The sequence below is a fragment of the Histoplasma capsulatum genome, assembly GCF_000150115.1.
Source record: "Histoplasma capsulatum G186AR genomic scaffold supercont2.4, whole genome shotgun sequence".
Taxonomy (NCBI): domain Eukaryota; kingdom Fungi; phylum Ascomycota; class Eurotiomycetes; order Onygenales; family Ajellomycetaceae; genus Histoplasma; species Histoplasma capsulatum.
In genome coordinates this window covers 1936452-1958280 of record NW_025544804.1, presented here as the reverse complement: position 1 = coordinate 1958280, position 21829 = coordinate 1936452, and the positions used below count along the sequence as shown (strand labels likewise).

Below are 21829 nucleotides of genomic sequence, written 5' to 3'. Positions count from 1 at the left end.
GCCCCTTGTTGTTTGACGGAAAAGGTACTCGTGTGCCCAGGGACGAGACAGCGCTGTCAAGAAGGCATAGCTCGCCCACTTTATTGTCCAGCCCCGTTCGTCTCCCCCGTTCTTCTCGTTTGGATGGGAATAGGAGGAGAAAGAGTCGTGCGAGGCGTGGTGCTGCGCCGGGGATTGATATTGAGTTCGCGCGCGGGAGCTGGTGATTGTGCTGGTATTGGTATTGGTATTGGTGCAGCTGGCGGTGTTTCTGGAGGCTTCTTCACCCGCTTCTTCAACCGCCGCCGTTTCCCCTCCCCCGCCATCGTCCACCCCTCGACATCCACGCCCGCCATCGCCACTCCTACCGCCCGTTTCCACCACCACCGTCTAGCACACTCAGCTTTCAAGATGGCTTCGGTGCAGACTGTCGAGCAGCCAGAGTGGCCGGCTCTGCGCGTGCGGAATGCCTTTCTAGACTTTTTCAAGGAAAATGGCCATACCTTTGGTAAGTGGGGTTTTTCCCCCCTCGTCCTGCTTTTTTTCTGGTTCTGGCTTTTTAAATATATTCGGGTATATATATATATATTTGCATATTGCTAACTCCATGAAAACCGTATACAGTGCCCTCCTCTTCCGTTGTACCCCTCTCAGACCCAACTCTACTATTCACAAACGCGGGAATGAACCAGTACAAGTCCATTTTCCTAGGCACTGTTGATCCAAACTCAGATTTTGCGACCCTGAGACGTGCGCATAACTCACAGAAGGTGTGTGGCGTGCCTTTTTCCGCTTTATTGAGACTTATAGTAAATATAGATTGCTGACATGTGGAAACAGTGTATACGTGCTGGTGGAAAACATAATGTATGTGCACTTTTGCGCAACGATTGTGCCCACTGAATTTTATACTGATAAAATTTTTCTTTACAGGATCTTGATGATGTCGGGAAGGACAGTTATCACCATGTGAGTTTATTCTTGATAGTGAACACCGGTCTACTGGGCGTGGCGATTCTGACATGTTTTGTTGTTTCTAGACCTTCTTTGAGATGCTGGGTAACTGGAGTTTCGGAGACTATTTCAAAAAGGAAGCTATCAGATATTCGTGGGATCTTCTCACTAAAGTTTACGGCCTTAACCCTGACCGGTTATACGTGACCTACTTTGAGGGAAATCCCGATGCGGGCATCGGCCCTGATTTGGAGGCAAAAGAATTATGGCTGTCCGTGGGCGTTGCAGAGGATCACCTCCTCTCTGGGAATATGAAGGATAATTTTTGGGAGATGGGAGAGCAAGGGCCATGCGGTCCCTGCAGCGAAATCCATTACGATCGAATCGGAGGCCGCAATGCTTCCCATCTCGTGAACCAAGATGACCCGAATGTGCTGGAAATCTGGAATAACGTCTTCATCCAATACAATCGCGAGCCTGACAAATCCCTGCGCCCCTTACCTAACAAACACGTCGACACCGGGATGGGTTATGAGCGCCTCGTTTCAATCCTCCAAAACAAATCGTCAAACTATGACACAGATGTCTTTACCCCGCTTTTCGAAAAGATCAGTGAGATTACGGGTTGTCGACCATATACCGGGAAATTCCATGAAGAAGACACCGATGGAATTGATACTGCATACCGCGTTGTTGCTGACCATGTTAGAACTCTCACGTTTGCTATTTCCGATGGCGCTTCTCCAAATAATGAAGGTCGGGGCTATGTAGTTCGACGAGTTCTCCGGAGAGGTGCTCGATATGCGCGCAAATATTTAAACGTTGAAATTGGCGGATTCTTTTCGAAAATTGTCCCTACCCTGGTCGATCAGATGGGCGATATGTTCCCTGAGATCAGACGGAAACAGACAGATGTAATGGAAATTTTGGATGAGGAGGAAATCTCCTTCGCCAAGACACTCGACCGTGGGGAACGCCTCTTTGAGGAATATGCCCTGCAGGCTAAGCAAAAGGGGTTTGGTAAACTACACGGGGCAGATGTATGGCGGCTTTACGATACTTTTGGTTTCCCTGTGGATTTGACGCGGCTAATGGCTGAGGAGCGAGGTCTAACTATTGATAATGCCGAATTCGAAGAAGCTCGGTTAAAAGCAAAGGAGGCAAGCAAGGGCCAAGGGAAACGAACTGCAGATGTAGTGAAGTTGACCGTTCATGATCTTGGCCTCCTCGAGACCATGGACGATGTCCCCAAAACGAATGACGATGCGAAGTTTGGGAGGGGCAATATCACATCACAAATAAAGGCGATATATTATAACAAGAAGTTTGTCGATTCAACCAAGGATATCCCACAGGGAGAGCAATTTGGTATTATCCTCGACCGCACCAACTTCTACGCAGAGCAAGGAGGTCAGGAGAATGATACCGGAAAGATCATTATCGATGGCAAGGCGGAGCTTGCTGTGGAAGATGTCCAGGTATACGGAGGATACATACTTCACACAGGGTTCATGAAATACGGCTCCTTCAATGTCAATGACTCCGTCATTGCTGAATACGACGAACTCCGAAGATGGCCCATCCGAAACAACCACACAGGTACTCACATTCTCAATTTCGCCCTCCGTCAGGTTCTCGGTGATGGTATCGAGCAAAAAGGCTCCCTTGTCGCCGCTGAGAAGCTACGCTTTGACTTCTCTCACAAGTCTGCTGTCTCAGACTCCGACCTCGAAAAAATCGAACGGATATCCACCGACTATATCCGTCAAAACTGCGCAGTGTATGCCAAAGACGTTCCTCTCGCCATCGCCCGGGGAATATCCGGCGTCCGCGCCGTCTTCGGCGAAACCTATCCAGACCCGGTCCGCGTCGTCTCCGTCGGTGTCGAACTCGAAGAAATCCTCCAAAATGTCCATGATCCACGCTGGAAGGACATCAGTATCGAATTCTGCGGCGGCACCCATGTCCAGAAGACGGGCGATATCAAAGATCTCGTCATCCTTGAAGAGAGCGGGATTGCGAAGGGAATCCGACGCATAATTGCCGTGACAGGTGAAGAGGCACACGAGGTCCAACGCATCGCGAAAGAATTTGGTGAGCGCCTACGGCGCTTTGAGAAAATGGAGCTTGGCCCACAAAAGGAGATTGAGGCCAAGTTGCTGCAGGTAGATCTAAACCAGCTATCGATATCTGCGGTTGAAAAAGCGCGGTTCCGGGAGCAGTTTGCGCAGATCCACAAGAAGGTGCTTGAGGGCCAGAAGGCGGCGCAAAAGCTGGAGTCGAAAAAAGCGCTTGATGCGATCACAGGATATTTCGAGGCACCTGAGAATAAAGTTGCGTCGCATCTCGTGATGCAATTGCCAATCTCGGCGAATCCCAAAGCCTTGAGCGATTCTTTGAATTTCGTCAAGACCAAGATGCAAGACAAATCTGTTTATATGTTTGCGGCGGATAAGGAGGCAGGCAAGGTTGTGCATGGCTGCCATGTCGCTCAGGTACGTTTTGATGTTTTCTTCTTAATTAGCCAATTTTTTTTGTTCACGGTCAACGACGCAATCAGCGAATGAGCTAATGCTAACTGAACTTGATTTTTTTTTTTAATAGGCTTTAAGTGAACAAGGAGCAACGCCTAATGACTGGGCTAATACTGTGTCGAGCATTGTTGGTGGGCGTGCGGGGGGTAAAGCACCCATCTCCATTGGAAATGGAACGGAGGCTGAAAAGCTAGATGAAGCTATTAAGGCTGCGACAGAGTATTTGGAGAAATTTCTTTGATTTTGCTTCTCCTTTGTTCTTTTTTTTCTCGTGTTGGATCAGTGATAGACCATTTCGTTCTCTTTCTCTCTCTTTTCTCTTATCTATGTTTTAATTTTTCATGCCTTTTTATTTTCTTTTTGCAATGGAGTTTGAATTCATCAATACCTCTCACATATTTAGTCTCGCCTAGCTTTAACTGTCACTTCATTCAACTCAGACGTATTTCAAGGTCAACGTCAAACAATATCGGACATGTTATTATTCTCACTCTATCTTGCCGGTTCATGCCCACTAGTGTTTTTTGTTCAGTAGCTGGGTAAACATATCTTGGCGCATAGCATGCGAAAACGGGGATGCAGGGTCAATTTTTTTTGTGATATCCACGCCCCCACAAGTTCCATTTAATTGAAGGTGATGAATGGGCAGTTATCTCCTTTTTTCCTTTTCTCTTTTTCTCTATTTCTTTTTTTCTTCGCCTTTTGCAGCTATCTAAGTAGGCGTCCTACTCGTTCCTCTGTACAACTTTTTTCTTCCAGTGACCATTGATTGGAGAGCCATTATCTTAGGGCAGAATTGGCAGAATTCGGCGTCTGTTGTAAACCCCCATATTTATGTTGTCATTCATTTTTCATCTCATCGCATTATTATTATTGCTATTACATTTCGTGAACTATCCATTACATCTCCCCACACTGCGCAATGACTACATCTTGATTTGGCTTGTCTCTCGTCGTCCGCGTGTTCTCAATCATGCGCACAATGTCCATGCCATCAAGAACCTGGCCGAAAACGACATGTTTGTTGTTCAGAAATGGTGTGGCGGTTGTTGTGATGAAGAATTGGCAGCCATTAGTGTTTGGACCGGAGTTCTATGTTATAAGAAAAAGGGGCCGGCGAAGTTAGCTTGCGGTATATATATATATATTATCTGATGGGGACAAGAAGAGCGGAGGAGCACGTAGCTTGGACTTACAGCCATGCTCAGAAGACCCGGGCCGTCATGGGTGAGATTGAAGTTTTCGTCAGGAAACTTGCCAGTGCCATATATGGTTGCGCTGCCAGTGCCATCGCCGTTTATAAAATCGCCACCCTGAATCATAAAGTCTTTGATCTGCAAAGTCCATCAGCTTGACGAGTTAGCCAGCGAAGCCGGGTTGGTTTAAGTCTTCACCGCCGCATATTGAATCAGGAACCGAGGACACGGGACAGACTCTGTGGCAAGATAGGAAATTCTGAAAACTCAAAGAAAGCATTCAAAGTATGCAGCAGACCGAAGTGCCAGCCCTGAAGAAAGGAAACCCGTGAAGAAACCTGAGGGGATCCATACCACTCGATGAAATTTGGAGCCCTTGTACCCCTGCGGTCGGCCGCGGGGATTTTTGCTCTCGCCGGTACAGAATTGGCGGAAGTTCTCTGCTGTCTTGGGTGTGACATCTGCGAAGAGCTCCATTTTGATTCGACCGAGCGGTTCTCCTAGAGGAAATAGTTAGTACGGATCATTCTTCGTTTCTATATTTATTTTCTACAACGACACTGTGGTGGCATAGTGCTGGTCCAATAGCGATAGAGGAGTTGCACACAGAAAAGTGGCAAGCAGAAAACAGAATGGCAAGTTACAAGCTACTTCAGATCGAGCGTCCCAATAATATGTTGAGGCGTGGCATGATCCCCATTGAACTGAAGCCGGGACGAGGCTTTTTGGATCTCGAAACAGAGCCTGTCAGCCTTGCAGCACCCTCCTCTTCTTCCTTCTTCGTTTTCATATTGCATGTACAGTACATAACTAAGGCCCCAAGGTTTTCACAAATATCATAACATTTTGCTGATGCGCGAGGCTATCCATACACATACCTCCAAGTGTGATATCGAAGAATACCACAGGGTTCGTAGGGCTGCGCGGGTTCAGGGCCGTCATTGTTCGTGATCTGATAGTTATAAACCCCACACGTCGTATGGCTTTGCCTGCAGCAATAGTTGACCCAAGGGTTTCGTTTCTGAGAGCCGACAAGTGATGGGAGTGCACGAGAGTGGCGTGCGGTAGGTGTAGGTTGAAGCTAGGGCTATGTGCGTTATTGGGACAAGGCGCCTCGGCAAAACTCTTCGGGGGTGGCGGGAACCACCCTTTGACATCGCAAACTATGGAGGGGTGTCCGAATAATCTGGACTAGATAATATTGATATAAAGGAGTAAAATTTATGTTATGTAATGTACTACTACAACTACCTACAGCGGATTCCTCTTCGGTAAGAAACGATAAGACCTTGGAGACTCCCCAAAGTGGCCAGAATTTGGCTCTCGGCCTTCAAATATAAAGGCTTGCATGCCTATCTGGGTTGAATGCCTCGCCTAGAAATACTGCCCACAGTTTCATTTATATCCTAAATCCAAGGCTGTGGCGTTTTAGAGTTAAAGTCCGACAAATGGCCGTTCCATGCCGCTTAATAGATTATTCAATATACGTCCATCACAAAAGGTTGTGTACTTTATAGCTCATCAAGTTGCCCCCCCATTTTTTTCTTCGGGTGCCAATAGATAGTTGAGAACACTGAGTTTTCGAGATTAGAGAGATCAGCAAACATATTTCAGATGTCATTGACATACGCAATATTTACGACGTCGGATGAATTCGAAAGTTGGAGGTGCAGATGGAAACCTCCAATTGGGCGATGCAAAATGGATTGAGTGAGGAGTCGGAGGATAAAGCCAAAGACGCACTTATATTATCCATCACCTTCACATCGCTGGCGGTGTTTTTTGTATCCGCTCGTCTTTACACAAGGGGATTTTTGGTGAAAAAGATCGGTTCTGACGATTGGACGTGCTTAGTGTCTTTGGTATGCTAGGGAATCAATCCGTGTGAACAACAGTTTGCTGACCAGGGCAACCAGATTCTCTCCCTTGGATTCATGGGATTGTTCATTGGCGGTAAGTAATTGAAACCCCTTGGAATGAACTCATGTTTGATTAGCCCTTAGCGAAAGAGGTTTCAAATACAGGAAGGAAACGCTCACGATCAGCAGAATGGAAATCCGGACTGGGCGGTAATAGGAGTGAAATCACGTTTGAAACGTTCAAGCAACAGGTGATCGTAAGTTCTCAGAGGTGGTAACGTTGTGCGTCTTACTTGCAAGAGCTAACAGGTTTGAATATGCAGCTCCTTTGGGCATCTATCCCTATCTATAACGCTAGCCTCTTTTGCACCAAAGCATCCATCGCCTTACAGTACCACCGAATATTCCCAGGGAGTCGGATACGTATAGCCTGCTCTGGTGCTCTATTTTTCTTAATAATATACGGCTTGTGGGTGGTTGTAGGGTCATTTCTCACATGCGTTCCAGTAAGAAGATGGTGGGATGACATGGTAGAAGGCAGCTGCTTGAATAGGGATGCATTCTGGCTATCCACAGCGATCGTGCACATCGTTACAGATGTCGTCTTGCTTGCGATGCCCATGCCGATTCTCATCAGGCTAAATATTCCTAAAAGGAAGAGAATCGCTCTCGTGCTAGTTTTCGCTCTTGGAGGATTGTATATTCCCCTTGAATCGGTTTCCAACAATCCCCACCAAATTATGTTCCTTGCTCAGAAAGTTAATTCAGTTCTCGTTATCAGTGTTTGCATCACAAGTGGTCTTCGTCTTGAGAGCCTTCGTCAACTTGCGAGATCAGATGACCTAGTAGGTACGTATGATTTTCCTACTGCTGACGCCATTCCGCATGTTTCCCCAAGCTAATTCAAATATCATTCAGAACATAATGCGGCAGCGGCCTCCTGGTCAGCTGTTGAATGTAATGTCGCAATAATATGTTGTTCTCTTCCGACCCTACGGCCGCTGGTAACTCGTATATTCCCACTCATATTTCCGACGACCGGCTATGGTTATGGTCGCAACTCTAAACGGAAAATCCCTTGTCTACCAAGGTGGTTTGCGTCTCACGAGCCTCAAGAAAGAATCGACCAGGAACATGCCATGGAATTTTTACAGAAACTGTCCAGCGATGAAGGAGGAAAGCATTCACACAGGGATATGGGTGGGGTTGCGGCAACCGAATCGATTTCGCAGGAAACAATATCTGCAAGTGATATAGAGGCAGATCGCCCGGCTGAACCCTTTGTTCGCTCGATTCATCGGGGAAAAAGCTGGTTTTTAGCATATCCCAGCATGTAGAAGCGATTTTAATTTATGACTCATGCACTGGTGGTGGCGCTCTAGATAGAGGATGCAGGGCCACAGGAATGACCCTGGATAACCAACACAGTGCTCGGCCTGTGACAGGTCAGGGGCTTCGGAAGCAGAAGCAATACATTCTCGCATGCCACAACCCATACGGTCGATCTTGGGTTAACGTATTTCATCATGAACTCGCCAGTATTTAGCATAGGGAGTGACAAATCAATCAAACAGAGTAAGGTAATTTTCCATATGCCACACTGTAGCATTGTCTGTAGAGATATGAACATTTCTTATGACGTTTAGCCATCTCCTCATTTCTCAGGACAGTTCCCGCATAAAATGCGTGCCCAAGCGCGTCGCAGTATCAAATGTCGGGTGTTGTGCCAACAAGGTTCGTCAAAATTGATGCAACGTATGGAGGGAAGCGCGGTTGTCGCCCACAAGGCAAAATTTAAGCGGTCAATGTTAGCGGTCAACATCCCGACTAGCTAGGGCTAAAGAGGTTAGGTTCACAGGAACACGCAGATGCATTGCTACTTTGTTTTTTGAGAAGCTGTTGCGGTGAAGGGTGGATGTGAATTTCAGAGCACACTTCAATAACAAGGGAGAATGAGAGAGCATTGAATGACATGGCATCTGTGGAAATGTACGGAGTACCATTGTGAGATATCATACTCTTCAACATCATTGATCCAGTCTCCACGACGAAAAGGGTGTTCATGGCCGTTCACAGAGTTCCCTGTATTGGGTTTTTACGGCCCGCAGAACCATAATTTAGTAGAATCCAGAATAAAGGACACAGAAATTTCGAGGCTGGTAAAGTAATAGTAGCAGAAATTGTATATCATATATGTCATGATGCGTGAAATATCTCCTTCCAAGGTCCCTTGTTTGTTGTGAGCAGTCGGTGGTGGCGTTGATATTGGCCCTGATAAAAGGCCAGGGCCCTCTTGGTAGCCCAATCAGGACTAGCGCCTGGGTGCCTTTCTATCCTCAACATTGCCTCGCTGTCCGCCGGTCTGTTGCTCTCTCCATCGTCCTCCATTGTCCACTCCCCCCGTCCCACGTCGAAGCCATCTCCATCACTCACACAAGGGCCATGGCCTTTGTCAGGCCGCTATTAGATTTCCCGTTCCTATGAGCTACGATTCGTCGCAATAGCCGCTGCAGCTCTAGCAGCTGAGTGGAGTTTTGCAGCTATTACGGAATTTCTCTCCATTTTATCTCATCACGTCCGATCCCCTCGTTATCACATTTGCCACTATTAATTACTGGTTTCTCAACATTTCATCTTAGCGTTTTGTCTTTTCCGTGAACAGCAGTTGGTATAGGATTTCATATCACATCGGCAGAAACAACGAACGACCTCGGTCCTCATCCAGAGCCTCATCGCATCCGCGACACATACCCGAATCCTCTGACCCTTTCGATCATCAAACCCGGATCTACATCTCCAACTCGCTAACATTGTGTGAATAAAGGGCTCCAGGGTGCAATGTGGCCCCCCAACAACTCCTCATCGCCTATATTTCGACACCCCGAACCACTCATTGTTGACGGCGACATGGAACATCTTTATGGTGATGGGGATATGAAATGTTTTGATCCTTCTGTGTTGCAGGCATCAACGCCACATGAAGAAGACGGTTTCGATGATATTTTTTTGCGGCCTTCCACAGCGACTCAACCATCCAACTCAACCTCGTGCCTGTCCCCAGCAAGATTGATAAAAGCAGGACATCAACGCTCCTCAGCAAAATTTCCGGAAACCCAGTCACCATTATCCGATACCCGTTCCGATTCTCCTGAAGATTCGACCCATAGCTCGTCCGCTGATTCGCCTCTCTCACATTTGCGGAACGGCTCTCTGACGTCTAACACTTCTGCTGTTTTTAGCCAGAGTAGCAGAGCAGGGGATCGGTTTTCTACCCCAGCATGGCCGAGCTTGGTCGACTTCACCGTGGGAGACTCGCCTTTGTTTGGGCAAACTAATGACATACCACCCTTTAATGGCGATTACCCATTAGATACCGACCTGGAAACGAGCAACAAGGCTATGAGTTCCGCATTCGATTTTGATAGTGCCGCTAGCAGCCCAAGCCCTCTCAAAGTGGAGATTGCCCCAGAAACCAATCACAAATCTCAGCAACCAAAAAATATGTTGCGGGGCCCATCAAATACAATAAATCAAGTTATAGAATCTAATTCACCGTCGACAGTAAGTTGAGCGATTTCTCCTTCCCTGATATATCCAACACGCTGTTGACATTTTTCACTCCAGAATTTTTCTACCTCAGCGAGCCCTTTCTACTTCCGTGGATCATCGGATGCATCTAAACCTTCAGCGTTCCGCAGCAAAAGTCAATCTGGTTCGAACCAGTGGGAGCGTCAGTCGCCAGGTTCAGAACTAGAAGAGACTTTTGGAAGTATCAATATGAACGGCACCGCCTCTCCTCTTAGCTCTACTCTCTCTCCAAGCCTAAATTTCGGAGTTAACCCACTCAACTTCGATCCGATGACACAATCTTCCGTATCCCAACTCCCCACTAATGGTGACACTTCCGCATTCCATCCGAATATGAGTCAGGAGAATTATGGTAAACCCCAGTTGGTAGTTCACCCAACGTCTCTGAAGTCGCGAGTGGAAACTCAAATTCCGATTAAGCTTACTTTGTGCCCTTTGCCTCCTGGTGTCAAAAACCTACGACTCCCAAGTCATGCCATCTCAAAGCCGAAATTCCTCGCCAAACCAGACACTGGCCCGTCACCAGAGATTCTTGAACTTCGTACGAACGTAGTTTGTACCAGTGCTATGCAGGATAAAAAGAAGCTAGAGCGAGCATTTGCGAGAGCGCGAGAGGAAGAACTTGAAGACTCTTCAGTGGAGTCAGACTCTAAGAAAGATGGTCGACCTAAGGAGGAGACGCCATTAGAAGGCGGTGATGTCAAGATATGTTCTGGATGTGTCCAGCGAGAACGGAAGCGGGCATCACGCAAAAAGCAAAGGAAGCCGGAAGAAGACGAATTGTTCCAAAGGGACGAAGAGAAACGCGTCATTGTGTTCAACACAACGGAATTGAAGGACTGGGTGCAACCCACCGGAACAGTTACAGGGAGTACCGAGTCTCCATCTGCAGTTGCACCCCCTGGCGCGATGCAAGTCGAGCTGCCTATGCGCATTGCCTGTTATTGTCGACACCAGAATGAGAAACTCGGGTTCCAGTACGTATTATTTTAACCACAGTTTCCTAGTCATTGCTAATTAATGAATTACAGGGTTATTTTTACAATCAAAGATCACCTAGGCAACACTGTTTCTCAAACGATAACGAATTCTATCATGATTACCGACGATCATAAAACCCACGCTCCCGCAAATTCCATTCCGCAAAATTCTACCCTGCCTGCGGGACATCAACTTCCTGGTGCTGGGGTGTTCCCTGCCAGCGCTAACCCGAGCATGGCCGCCTCGTTGGTAGCTCAACCTCCTTTCCGTCTATCTCACTCCTCGACGGATTTGCAAGCACTGCGAAAGAACCAATTCGCCTTTTCTCGGGAAACCTCGAGCACACTTAAAAATACGCAAGCGCACCCTCCTGCTGTGGTTCCGCCTCGAAACCTTTCCAGACAAGCTTCGCCAACCGAGTTTCAAGGACCCTCCAGCAAGCGACGTAAACAGAGTGGCTCTGGTAAACTTCCTGTGGGGCTGACAATGACAAAAGTGGAGAATTCTCGCAATGCAGCCGCTACAACAAACGCTACTGTACCTAAGCAAAGTTCTCAAACGTCCAGAAAGCAACAATTTAATGGACAAGCCGAGAGATCATTTGCTATACCGACGTCGATGACTCCTCAATTTGGAAACGGTCCACCCACGCCAAACAACAACGATATAGCCTTCTTCAGCCCCACCGATCGACCTAGGTCATCTGACAATCTTCCCCAGAATCAGTTGATATCTGCTCCAAATTCTGCCCAGACAAGTCGTCCTGGAAGCCCAGGTCTTGGTAACCACTTCCAGGGACCTTCGAATCCACCTGGTTCTCTTGTATCGAGCCAAATGTGGGGCATATCTCCACCTAATCCGCCAAACCGACTGCCCACTATGATCCACAAGCTCGTCCCGTCTGAAGGCTCAACCACCGGCGGAAGTGAGGTAACTCTGCTCGGTAGCGGGTTTTATCCTGGAATGGAAGTTGTATTTGGCGATACGCTGGCAACGACGACAACATTTTGGGGAGATAAGTGTTTGAATTGTCTTACTCCCCCTGCGTTACAACCTGGCACGGTTCCCGTTGTATTCAAACACGAGCACCCGACTTTTGGACAGTTCCAGGCATCTACGCAGCCTATGATTCCAAAGCAACCAATATTTTTCCGCTATGTGGATGATCGAGAACTCCAAATGTACCGCGTCGCACTTGGCATCCTAGGCCAAAAACTGAGAAACCCCGCGGACGCTTTTCAGACCGCTCAGCAAATCATGGGCGGAGGATCAAGTAATATGTGGAACTTGCAGGGTAACTTCCAAGGCAATGGGCAGCAAGGTCATGGAAATCAGAATTCACAGGCAAACATAAATGACTTAGATGCGAAGATGCTTGTCTATCTCGAATTCATGGATTTGGATGACAGTCCCAGATCACCGCGCTTTAATCGCCGTTCTCCTTCAGGACAAACCCTTCTTCACTACGCTGCTTCGCTTGGATTAATTAGATTCGTTGCTGGACTGCTTGCCAGGGGTGCGAACCCGAATGTACAAGATAATAATGGCAACTCGCCGCTTCATCTGGCGGCTTTGAGTGGCCATATTCACATTGTCCATCGCCTACGTTTGGCTGATGCTAACGTGGCTGCTACTAATTTGCGTGACTTTACTCCGGCTGATCTTGCAACCTCATTAGAAACACATCAAGCCGTCCTCGTACCTGCTCGACACTATCGATCGCGCAGTGTCGGTTCAACTCGGTCGTTGCGCCGCCGCCCAAGTTCTGCATCACTTGACATGTCCTGGGAAATATGGTCCGGCGATTCGGAAAATATTGATGTGGATTCGTCGGATGATTCATCGGATGGAAGTGATGAGTCCGAGCCGGCAGGCGAAGCTTCTGATTCTCCTTTCTTCTATCCTGCATCCCGACGAACGAGTATACACCGAGACAGCAACGCTGGCTTCTACTTTTCACGTCCTCACGAGTCCAGTGCTCAACCTAGTCGTGTACAACCACCAAACGACGGAGAAACTGAGGGTGGAGATGAGAGTAATGTATCTTCTCCTGCAAGGCTCATCGCCTGGCGCAACCAGCTTGCCGCTCAAATCAATCAGTTCCAGCAAAGTGTCAATTGGGCTTTCCCCAACCTTCCAGCTTTGCCTCCAATGCCAACTCTTCCAGATTATCAAACGTACCCTATGATGCGGCGAATTACTTCACTCGTCCCGCAGCGGCCAACCACATCATGGCCCACCACTGTGGTAAAAGATAGCTGGGACCGTTTGACTGGCAACTCTTCCCCTCCAGCCTATGAGGATTTATATCCAGTTGATAAGACGGAGGAGGATTATGATCTCAAAAAATCATCAATGGTCCAGGCTGCAAGGGACGCAGCAGTTGATCAGCACTTCGAGATGATTTCAGAAGGCGAAGCGTCGTCTGCTAGCTCCATCTCGAGTCCCAGTGATATTGGAGATGTCAGAATAGGACGAGCGAATATTCCTCATGAGCAACAGGAGCAGCTGCGGCAGGCTCATGCTCGCAAGATGAAGAGGATTCGCAGTGACCGGAACCTCTTTTTCATCTGGGTAAGTAGTACTCATTCTATTGACGCCGAAAAAACAATCCCTCCCTGCACCATACTAATATTCCCTTTCGCATAGATTCCGCTTCTTATTGTCGTTGTTATTGCCATGCTACAGAACCTCGTACCTGATATTTGGCACGGTCTTTCTCGGGGTTATCAAATGTTCAAGGCGCGTCATCTGCCCCAAACTCAAGAAATCCGTATGGTTCCTGAATGATGGGACACTGCCACAGTATCGATATACTTGGCATGTCCTGGCTCATGGTTTTGGAATATGTACCTTTCCTTCTGTTTTTCCCTTTTTATTCATTGTTTGCTATAAATGGATACGGTCTCTGTTCCCTGGAGTTTGATGCCTCGTTTGTCATCTTGGAAAACTCGACCATCGCTTGATTCACTCGCTATCTTCCTTTTTATCGGGCCCCGGGCCCCGGCTCGATCAGCAAACATCGATTATATCTTGATTTCTACCCCATTCTGTGGTATTTGTATATATACGAAGGTAAATATACGTAGGTAAATAGATCGATATTTAATTCCAAGCTTTACTTTGAATCGTTTTCCACAGTACGTACTACAGTCCATTTTTTCGAAAGACTTGTACGTGGTTGTTTCGACGGAAGACCTGAAGACGTAGATGTACACCAGGGTGAAATATCATTATGAAGTGTATTCAAATTGATGAAAACAAAGTGTTTAAAAAGGGGCTGATGATTCAACAAGTCAAGTATCCTTTAAGCTAAAGCAGCGACGGATGTTGCCAAGATGAGCAATTTTGACCTCCTTTGTACTTTTGCAGTTAAATGCAACCCAACGTTACTTCACTTTCCACGCTGAGATAGAAGTGCAAGGCGGTCTATCCACCTGTTGAGAAATCCCAAGTGATGGCGACATACTATCCTCCGTGTCTTTAAAACTCGGCCTGATGGATGCCAACCCTCGCGCAAGCTCCAACGTGACCGGTTCGCTCTCATTTTCCCCACCCTGAAATTCAGCCAAGCAGATTGACTGAAAACTACCTTCTAGTTGAATATACCGATCCTTCCGGGCTCTTCCCCTCGATTAAACCTCTTATTCTAGAGACTTTGCCCCTCCGAAACCTTCACTGGAAGTCTCCCACCCGGCCTCTTCGTTCCATTGACTCCCTCCATGTCGACCTCATCCCTGTAAAGAGCACACACCAGGAGCAGAGACGACCGAGTGATGGAGCGAGTGGTTCAGTTCCCCACCGAAGGCATCAGATACCTGGCCTTCGCCAAACACCATACTTGAAAATATATATCTTATCTTGCGACGATAATGATATTTACAAGTCTACTACAAGGAAGGCGGTCCGGGAATGGATCAAGACACATGGCACACCCCCACAAAGTAGCAGCTCATCTGCTACACAGGATAATCACGATGCGTTTGAGTGGCTTATAATACATGTCGTTTCTGGCCACACGGAGGTGGCTGACAAATCTGCGGCGGGGTCAAAATGGCCCGGCAGAGGTTCTACTACGGTGCTGGAGAAAGTTAAAGCGGATTTTGGTGGATCATCGAAGTCGTCTATTGACCGTGTCGTACAATTACGCATCCCGAAGGCAGAATCGGATGAGCGACCTCCAGAGCTAGCCGACCAACTCGAGGACCTAGTTGCGAAATTGAAATCTTCGATCCTCACGTCTTTTGATCATCGCGTTAGTCAATATGAAGAAGATATTCGGCTCAAGGACTCACAAAGAAACCTTCCTGGATGGAATTTTTGCACGTTCTTTATTTTGAAAGAGGGGCTTGCGCGCGGATTTGAACATGTTGGTTTATATGCAGATGCGCTGGTTGGATACGATGAGCTTGCAGTTGGATTGGATGCGGCTCTTCGTGACCAGTCTGTTGCTAAGGGTGACCAACATGGCGGGACATTTCTCAGTTGCACCAAGGATGTGAGGGCGAAGGCTGAAAAGGCTCTAGGTTTGGTACCTAGCGAGGCCGATAATGATGTTAGTAAAAATACCGACGATTCGTACGAAGATGAAAGCGAGGGAAGCGATGGAAATGATTATTCTACCGTCATTGCCGTGGGCGAAGATCTCTTTCCTCTTGATTCACACAAAAAACCGTACCGTGAAATGATCCTTGCCAATAATATTTCAGTCTTCGATTTTCGGGCATACATTTTTTCTCGACAGATGATGTTGCTATTAAAAGCTGCTAGAGCTCCTTCATTACGGGATCAAACTAACGAAAAATTAGCCAAAGAAGTTGAGGATTTAACACTTCTTGCAGAAATATGTGATCGGGCAAGCGAGTTTATTAGTGTTGGGTCGCGAACCTTGCGACACGATCTGTATGCTGGCCTCGACGAGCTAGAACATGATCGCGATGAATCCAGTGTAACGGAGGTTGTCAACAACATAGTATATTCGTGGACATATTCCGCAATTTCACAGGTACTAATCCAAACCGCCACGGATTCCCTCGATATCCCAAAGGCTTCCCTTCGAAATACACGGGATCTGGTGAATGCGTCCGTGCTGGCAAATTTTGTTGCGGAGACACGACCGGGCGTCCCGAAGCGGTCGAGCTCACTGACTGCCAATACTCTGATCAGCAGTCGACCTACTAGCCTGGACATCATGTCTCCAGGACTGTATAGCGGAGCGCAGCCTAGAGCCCCGCTGGCTTCCTTAAGGTCGAGTGTTTCAGCCCAACTGAGGACCGGACAATCTGAGCTTGCATCTGCCCGTGGTGACTTATTCCTTTACGCTCGCCGGACCTTGGAAAATATTGGACAACGGTGTGGTTGGTCGAAGAAGTGGCGGGACCTGGGATTACTCTTCGATGCACAGAACGAAGCTGCAACGGGATTGAAGGACGTATCTCTAGATGGGGACGGAGAAACACAAGAATTTACGACTGTGGACCAGGAAGTCACGCCGGTGCTAGGAGGGATTGAAAATCCGAAACTGATAAGCTCTTGCAGATCAGAAAAACAATATAACTCTTTGTATGAAGGATTAACCGATCAGATATTTCGCCATTACGTCGCAGCAAATAGAACACGATCTGCTGAGATGGCAATGGCCGATATTGCAGTGCTGAGATACCGCGCAGGCGACTATGGTACCGCAGCCTCGTACTTCCATCAAATGGCTCCGTTCTATGCCAGCTGCCATTGGGGGGTTCTGGAAGGGGTAATGCTTGAACTGTACGGACGATGTCTAAAGCATCTTGGCCGAAAAGATGACTACGTTCGGGTCCTTCTTAAGCTACTTGGAAATTATGCCGGGGTCGCACAGTCAGGGCAAAAGGCAGGGTCTTTTCGGAGCAAGAGATTGATCTCTGCAGCACCATCATCGTTTCCCCCCGTTGCCCGCACATTGGTTTCCAACTACGTCAATGATCTATTTGAGACATCACAGGTCCTTTCCACCGACTTTTCTGTGCCACTCAATGAATTTTTCAGTGGCATACATATCAACTCGACCATCCATCATTTCGAGGATAAGGATGGGATTCTCGTTGATCTTTCCCTAAGATTTCTTCTTGGAAATAGTATTGAAGCTGATAGTGTAAAGATGCGACTTGTTAACTCCACAGGTGTTCATAGCAGCGAAATCTGGTTAGAAAATTTGGATTCGGTCGTCGTAAAGTCGACTGTATCGAAAATCCCCCTCCACGCTTTCGTGAGTTGCTGATCATGTTCTTTCTGCAATATACGTATTTATGCGTGTATTTATCTAACTTTAAAAAAAAATACGCTTCAGGTTTCAGTACATGGAAAATATATGGTGGATTGCATTGAGGTGCGAGTCAGAAATATTACGTTTGTCCAACAATATGGATTACCATCGTCATTCTCTGCAGGGTTACAGCAACCTAACGCGGATGATTCCGACGACGAAGCTGAGCGCCCATTTGTTTTCTGTTACCCTCCTGCCAGGGGACTTCAAGCAGAAGTTTCGCCTCCGTATCGCATTAACCTGAGTGAGCTACGAACAATAGAAATCGGACTAAAAAGTGGTTGGAACGATATACTCAAGGGCGCTCTACGAGTAAAACCCGCGACTGCTGGGCTCAGACTCCGCATTACAGAAGTCAGCATTGTAGATGGCGACTTAAAGTTGGAAGGGAATGCAGAATCCGGCCAGATTGATTTCACGAGCTTTGGACCAAATTCATCCGCCAGATTGAGTATTCCGTACACCATTGAGGACGATCAAACGACGTTGTCTGCACGTTTGGAGGTCGTTTATGAGACGGCTGATTGCCAATTCTCTTATTTCTCTGCAACCTCGATAATCTCGACACTGCCAGTGAGCGTCAATGTTCAAGATATATTCAAAGACGACTCGCTAATATCAAGATTCACGATCAGCCCGGCCATGGCCACACCCCTCCGGATACTTAACTGCAAGATCCCCAGCTCAGAGGTATACGAGGTCCAACCCAGTATTCATCATGGGCAAGTCCTTGATTGTTTCCCTCGACAGTCGGCATCGGTACTTTACAAAATTACTCCCCGCGGAGAGAAAGCACTGGAAGCAGATGCGTCAAAACGGTCTCTTGCACTGACTATTGATTTTACCTGTCTTGACGAGGAGTGCCTAAGCGTCATTGAAAATCGATTTGTACAGGATATTTGCGCAAGTAAATTTGCGCAACTAGCTCGGCTCCTGACACCTCATCTTCTTGAAGCATTCCGCTCAGAATGGACTGCGAATGACATGGAAATAATTAGCCTCATCAGGGAGATCGATATATTGTCATATGAGCGTGTCCAGTGGGAAACCGTGACCAACTCATTGGGCGGGAAGCTCGGAAAGGAAGTTGTCTCGTGGCTCAAGGAATGGCACACGGTAAGTTTTAACAACAGGCCAAAACAAGGGTTTCCCGATATCACGGAAAGTAGCCCGCGTGGTGACGCGCATTTGCTAATAAAGGAACCAACCAATCCAGCAACACACCACCCTATCACTCCCGAACGACTCCGACATGACCACCGCCACCAGCACCACCATCCCCAACCGCCAGATAATTATCCCTGTCGACGTCCCCAATGTCCAAATCGTTCACACGGCAAACTTCACCATCCCCAAACCAGACGACCTCATCCACGCAACGGTCGGGGAGATGATCCCCGCAACGCTAACCATACGCCATACCCGCCGCTGGTGCCCCGTACAGGCCCGGGAGCCAGAAGCGAGCCTCGAGTTCTCCTACGAGATCCTCGTGAACCCGGACGTGTGGCTCGTGGGCGGGCGGCGCCGGGGCAATTTCACCGCTAAGGAAGGCGAGACGCGGTCCTTCACCGTCATGCTCCTCCCGCAGCGGCCGGGCCACCTATTGCTGCCCGGGCTGGACATTAAGACGTATGTCACGCAGGCGTCGGCGGCCGATCCGGAATTGCCCTCAAGCGTTGTGCAGCGGAGGGCAGTTCCTTGCGAGGTTGATTATCTGAATCATGCCGAGACAGTGCTTGTGTCGCCGAATTTGCGGAAGACCACGGTTAACCTGGACGTTTCTGGTGGTGCGGGTGGTGCGGGTGGTGGTGGTGGTGGTGGCGGCAGCGGCGGCGGGGGTTGTTGGCTGGTCGGGTCTGAACGGAGGGTTGGAGTCATTGGTTGAATTAGGAATTTTATATATCCTTCAACGGTGTTTTACACCACGCAATGTAGAGCATCTATTCATTTATTCATCTCCCTCTTTTATCGTTGTATCTCGTTTCGTATTCTCACTATTATATTATACATCGATCTAGAGAAAGGGAGAAAAATCGCACCTCAACTGGCTGGCGACATGTGGCTTTCCTTGTTTATCCTTTCTTGATAACCACAACCCCACATGGAGGTTAGCGTTGAAACGATTGATTGATTGATTGATTGATTGATTGAATTAATTAATGTCTATACACCTAAATATGTAACTCTGTAACTTGTGTAATAAGAATATAGCCATGCTCGGACCGACCCAGAAGTAGCATTGAACAAAGCTTCCTCAATGTTATGCGCGGGCCAGATGCTGGCCGATGAATGGCATGATGATACCTTCCGTACGGAGTAAACAAGGAACATATATTAAAAAAAGTAGCTTTTCCCCACCACAGTACTGTAAATTTGATGGATTCGATTCAACTTTAATATTATTGGTGTAAAACTAGTTCAAGCGACACGACTTTCAACTAACTCGTAGTAACTATGAATCCATGATCATCAGAAGGTTAGTTAATAGTTACAGTTATCGTAATAACATGATGACATCTGAAGCTCGGTAACTGGTTAAATATTGAGTTGTTTTCAGCTGTTTTTTAACAGGTACACCTTTCGGACCTGGTAAGTTTGGTTTTTCTTTTCCTCAACAAAACGCCGTATTTCCCCCCAACAGAAACATTGAACGACGGAAAGCAGAAGAAAGTCCACTCCAACCACTGGGCGGTGATGACAGTGATGACCTGGTTTTGTTCTTCTGGTTGTGGTCGTAGGGTTCTTATTTCTTTTCTTTTCTTTTCTTTTCTCTTCCTTTCTGAATTCTTCTCTGTTTTGTCCTGATGCTGAGATAACCGCGACGATTTAAGAAGGAAAATACATCGACGAATAAAACCAACCACAGATCGTATCTTCACATGTTGCCGAGCATGATGATTGATGACTTCGACAAGTCTCCCAGCCTGGTCGCCCAGCTAATCAGCAGCTTCCGGTGAGTCGTTCGTCACAGGATGTTACACGTTGGTTACCAAAATATATACCGGACGTAACCAAAGCTTCGAAACGTAATTTCCGTACCTGATTCCACCCAACCTTCCGCCCCTTGGCGAGGGCTTGGCAGTTCAGCGCGAAACTGACAAGCTTTCCTTGGCGAGGACCGGGCAGTTCTGTGATTGGCTGGGACAAAAGGCGGTGAGCCGGGGGCATGGACATGGGGATTCACGAGAGAGAGGAATACATCCAGGATAGTAGAGAACCGCAGAGGTGGATGTTCCTAGACGCTACGGACTTTTTTTCTTATTCTTGCAGTTTTTTGCCGCTTTTTATTTTGCCTTGGTTGTAAAGATGTTTCATACAATAGGGAAGTGCAGAAGAAATTGGAAATGTCATAGCGCCGATGTCGTGCATATGGGTCCTTCCCACCCCTCACCCTCCCGCCATGACAAACTATCCGCCAACACATCTCTTGCTCCGGGGATGCAATAGGCGATGCGATTGGCTGGTTGGAGCTGGAAGGAAACGTGCGGGCTGGCATGGAAGCTCAGCTTTCGTTGAAGCTTTTGTTGGCGTTGGTTCCGCGTGTATCATATCGTATCGTATCGTATCGTTGTGTCACTTTACGTATTCCGGCTCCATTGGTATTGGCGTATTGATCTTTCAGTACAGACCTCCCGTCCCCATCCATGATCAGGCCACACGGTGTGGTATGCTGCACTGTACAGACAGAGTCCGAGTAAATACCTGGGAGATACCGCACCAGGTTCGCTGAATTGCGATTTCTCCATATCCCATCACCAGATTGAAAGAGAGAGAGAAATAAAGTAGCCTCGTTATTTTGCCACCATAATAAGAATAATGATGATGATGATGATTGGGATACGCTCTGAATATCAACCCACTCTCGTTGGGCCAGCTCAAGGGCTCAAGTTCGAGTCAAATAGATGAAAATTGAAATTCGGGCCGCGAGGGAAGAACCCCACAGCTGCACACGGACGAGGCCGACCAACAATAATACTTAAATATGTCCAGATGTCGATCGGTGAAGGGGGAACTGCATGCAGCAAGCTCGGAAAGCAAATCTCAGATCTCAGAACTCACTCACTCGAGAGCCAAACCGGTTTTCTTTTGCTCGCACCTCTGGAGATGGAATGGACGAGTCTGCAAACCGATGTGATGTCCGTTTTTCGTCCCGGGTCCGATATAGAGCCAGCAGGGACGTGGCGGGCTGCATCCATGCATACTAACAAGACTCCGTAGACCTTGGTCCCACATGCATCATCCTTCGATGGACTGTGTCGAGGAATCACTGCTGACCCGTCTACAACCTCGCCGGGCCCAGCTTGGTGATAACATATTGGAGGAGTCGAAGGGGCATTTGACATTTGATAGTTACAGCTGAAGAAACGGAGAACGGAGAAGCAGGAAGGTGGAAGGCGGAAGGTGAGATGGAATGTGTAATATTACATGACATACCGTGAC

General features: G+C 47.6%; 7 protein-coding genes across 7 annotated transcripts; 4 read left to right on the top strand and 3 right to left on the bottom strand.

Moving 5' to 3' along the window:
• Positions 1-123: 123 nt before the first annotated feature.
• On the top strand, positions 124-3708 carry HCBG_03698 (alanyl-tRNA synthetase; the record flags this gene model as incomplete). Its single annotated transcript, XM_045430747.1, has 4 exons — positions 124-487; positions 604-749; positions 1020-3428; positions 3538-3708. The coding sequence occupies 4 exons, from the start codon at positions 124-126 to the stop codon at positions 3706-3708; spliced, it is 3090 nt and encodes a 1029-aa protein (XP_045288890.1).
• A 659-nt stretch (positions 3709-4367) lies between these two features.
• Positions 4368-5605, bottom strand: HCBG_03697 (peptidyl-prolyl cis-trans isomerase; the record flags this gene model as incomplete). The annotated part of the gene is made up of 4 exons (XM_045430746.1): positions 4368-4559; positions 4664-4801; positions 5018-5163; positions 5542-5605. The coding sequence occupies 4 exons, from the start codon at positions 5603-5605 to the stop codon at positions 4368-4370; spliced, it is 540 nt and encodes a 179-aa protein (XP_045288889.1).
• A 731-nt stretch (positions 5606-6336) lies between these two features.
• Positions 6337-8638, top strand: HCBG_03696 (uncharacterized protein; the record flags this gene model as incomplete). Its single annotated transcript, XM_045430745.1, has 6 exons — positions 6337-6525; positions 6580-6616; positions 7030-7371; positions 7441-7805; positions 8169-8256; positions 8562-8638. The coding sequence occupies 6 exons, from the start codon at positions 6337-6339 to the stop codon at positions 8636-8638; spliced, it is 1098 nt and encodes a 365-aa protein (XP_045288888.1).
• Positions 8639-9360: 722 nt separating this feature from the next.
• HCBG_03695 (ankyrin repeat protein) lies at positions 9361-14217 on the top strand (the record flags this gene model as incomplete). The annotated part of the gene is made up of 5 exons (XM_045430744.1): positions 9361-9692; positions 9762-10083; positions 10147-11087; positions 11142-13665; positions 13741-14217. The coding sequence occupies 5 exons, from the start codon at positions 9361-9363 to the stop codon at positions 13879-13881; spliced, it is 4260 nt and encodes a 1419-aa protein (XP_045288887.1).
• A 372-nt stretch (positions 14218-14589) lies between these two features.
• Positions 14590-19274, top strand: HCBG_03694 (transport protein particle complex II subunit TRS130; the record flags this gene model as incomplete). Its single annotated transcript, XM_045430743.1, has 4 exons — positions 14590-14626; positions 14691-17332; positions 17414-18505; positions 18606-19274. 4 exons carry the CDS (start codon positions 14590-14592, stop codon positions 19272-19274), a joined length of 4440 nt encoding a protein of 1479 aa, XP_045288886.1.
• A 533-nt stretch (positions 19275-19807) lies between these two features.
• Positions 19808-20563, bottom strand: HCBG_03693 (uncharacterized protein; the record flags this gene model as incomplete). Its single annotated transcript, XM_045430742.1, has 3 exons — positions 19808-19841; positions 19976-20325; positions 20429-20563. The coding sequence occupies 3 exons, from the start codon at positions 20561-20563 to the stop codon at positions 19808-19810; spliced, it is 519 nt and encodes a 172-aa protein (XP_045288885.1).
• Positions 20564-20891: 328 nt separating this feature from the next.
• Positions 20892-21732, bottom strand: HCBG_03692 (uncharacterized protein; the record flags this gene model as incomplete). The annotated part of the gene is made up of 2 exons (XM_045430741.1): positions 20892-21064; positions 21486-21732. 2 exons carry the CDS (start codon positions 21730-21732, stop codon positions 20892-20894), a joined length of 420 nt encoding a protein of 139 aa, XP_045288884.1.
• Positions 21733-21829: the final 97 nt, after the last annotated feature.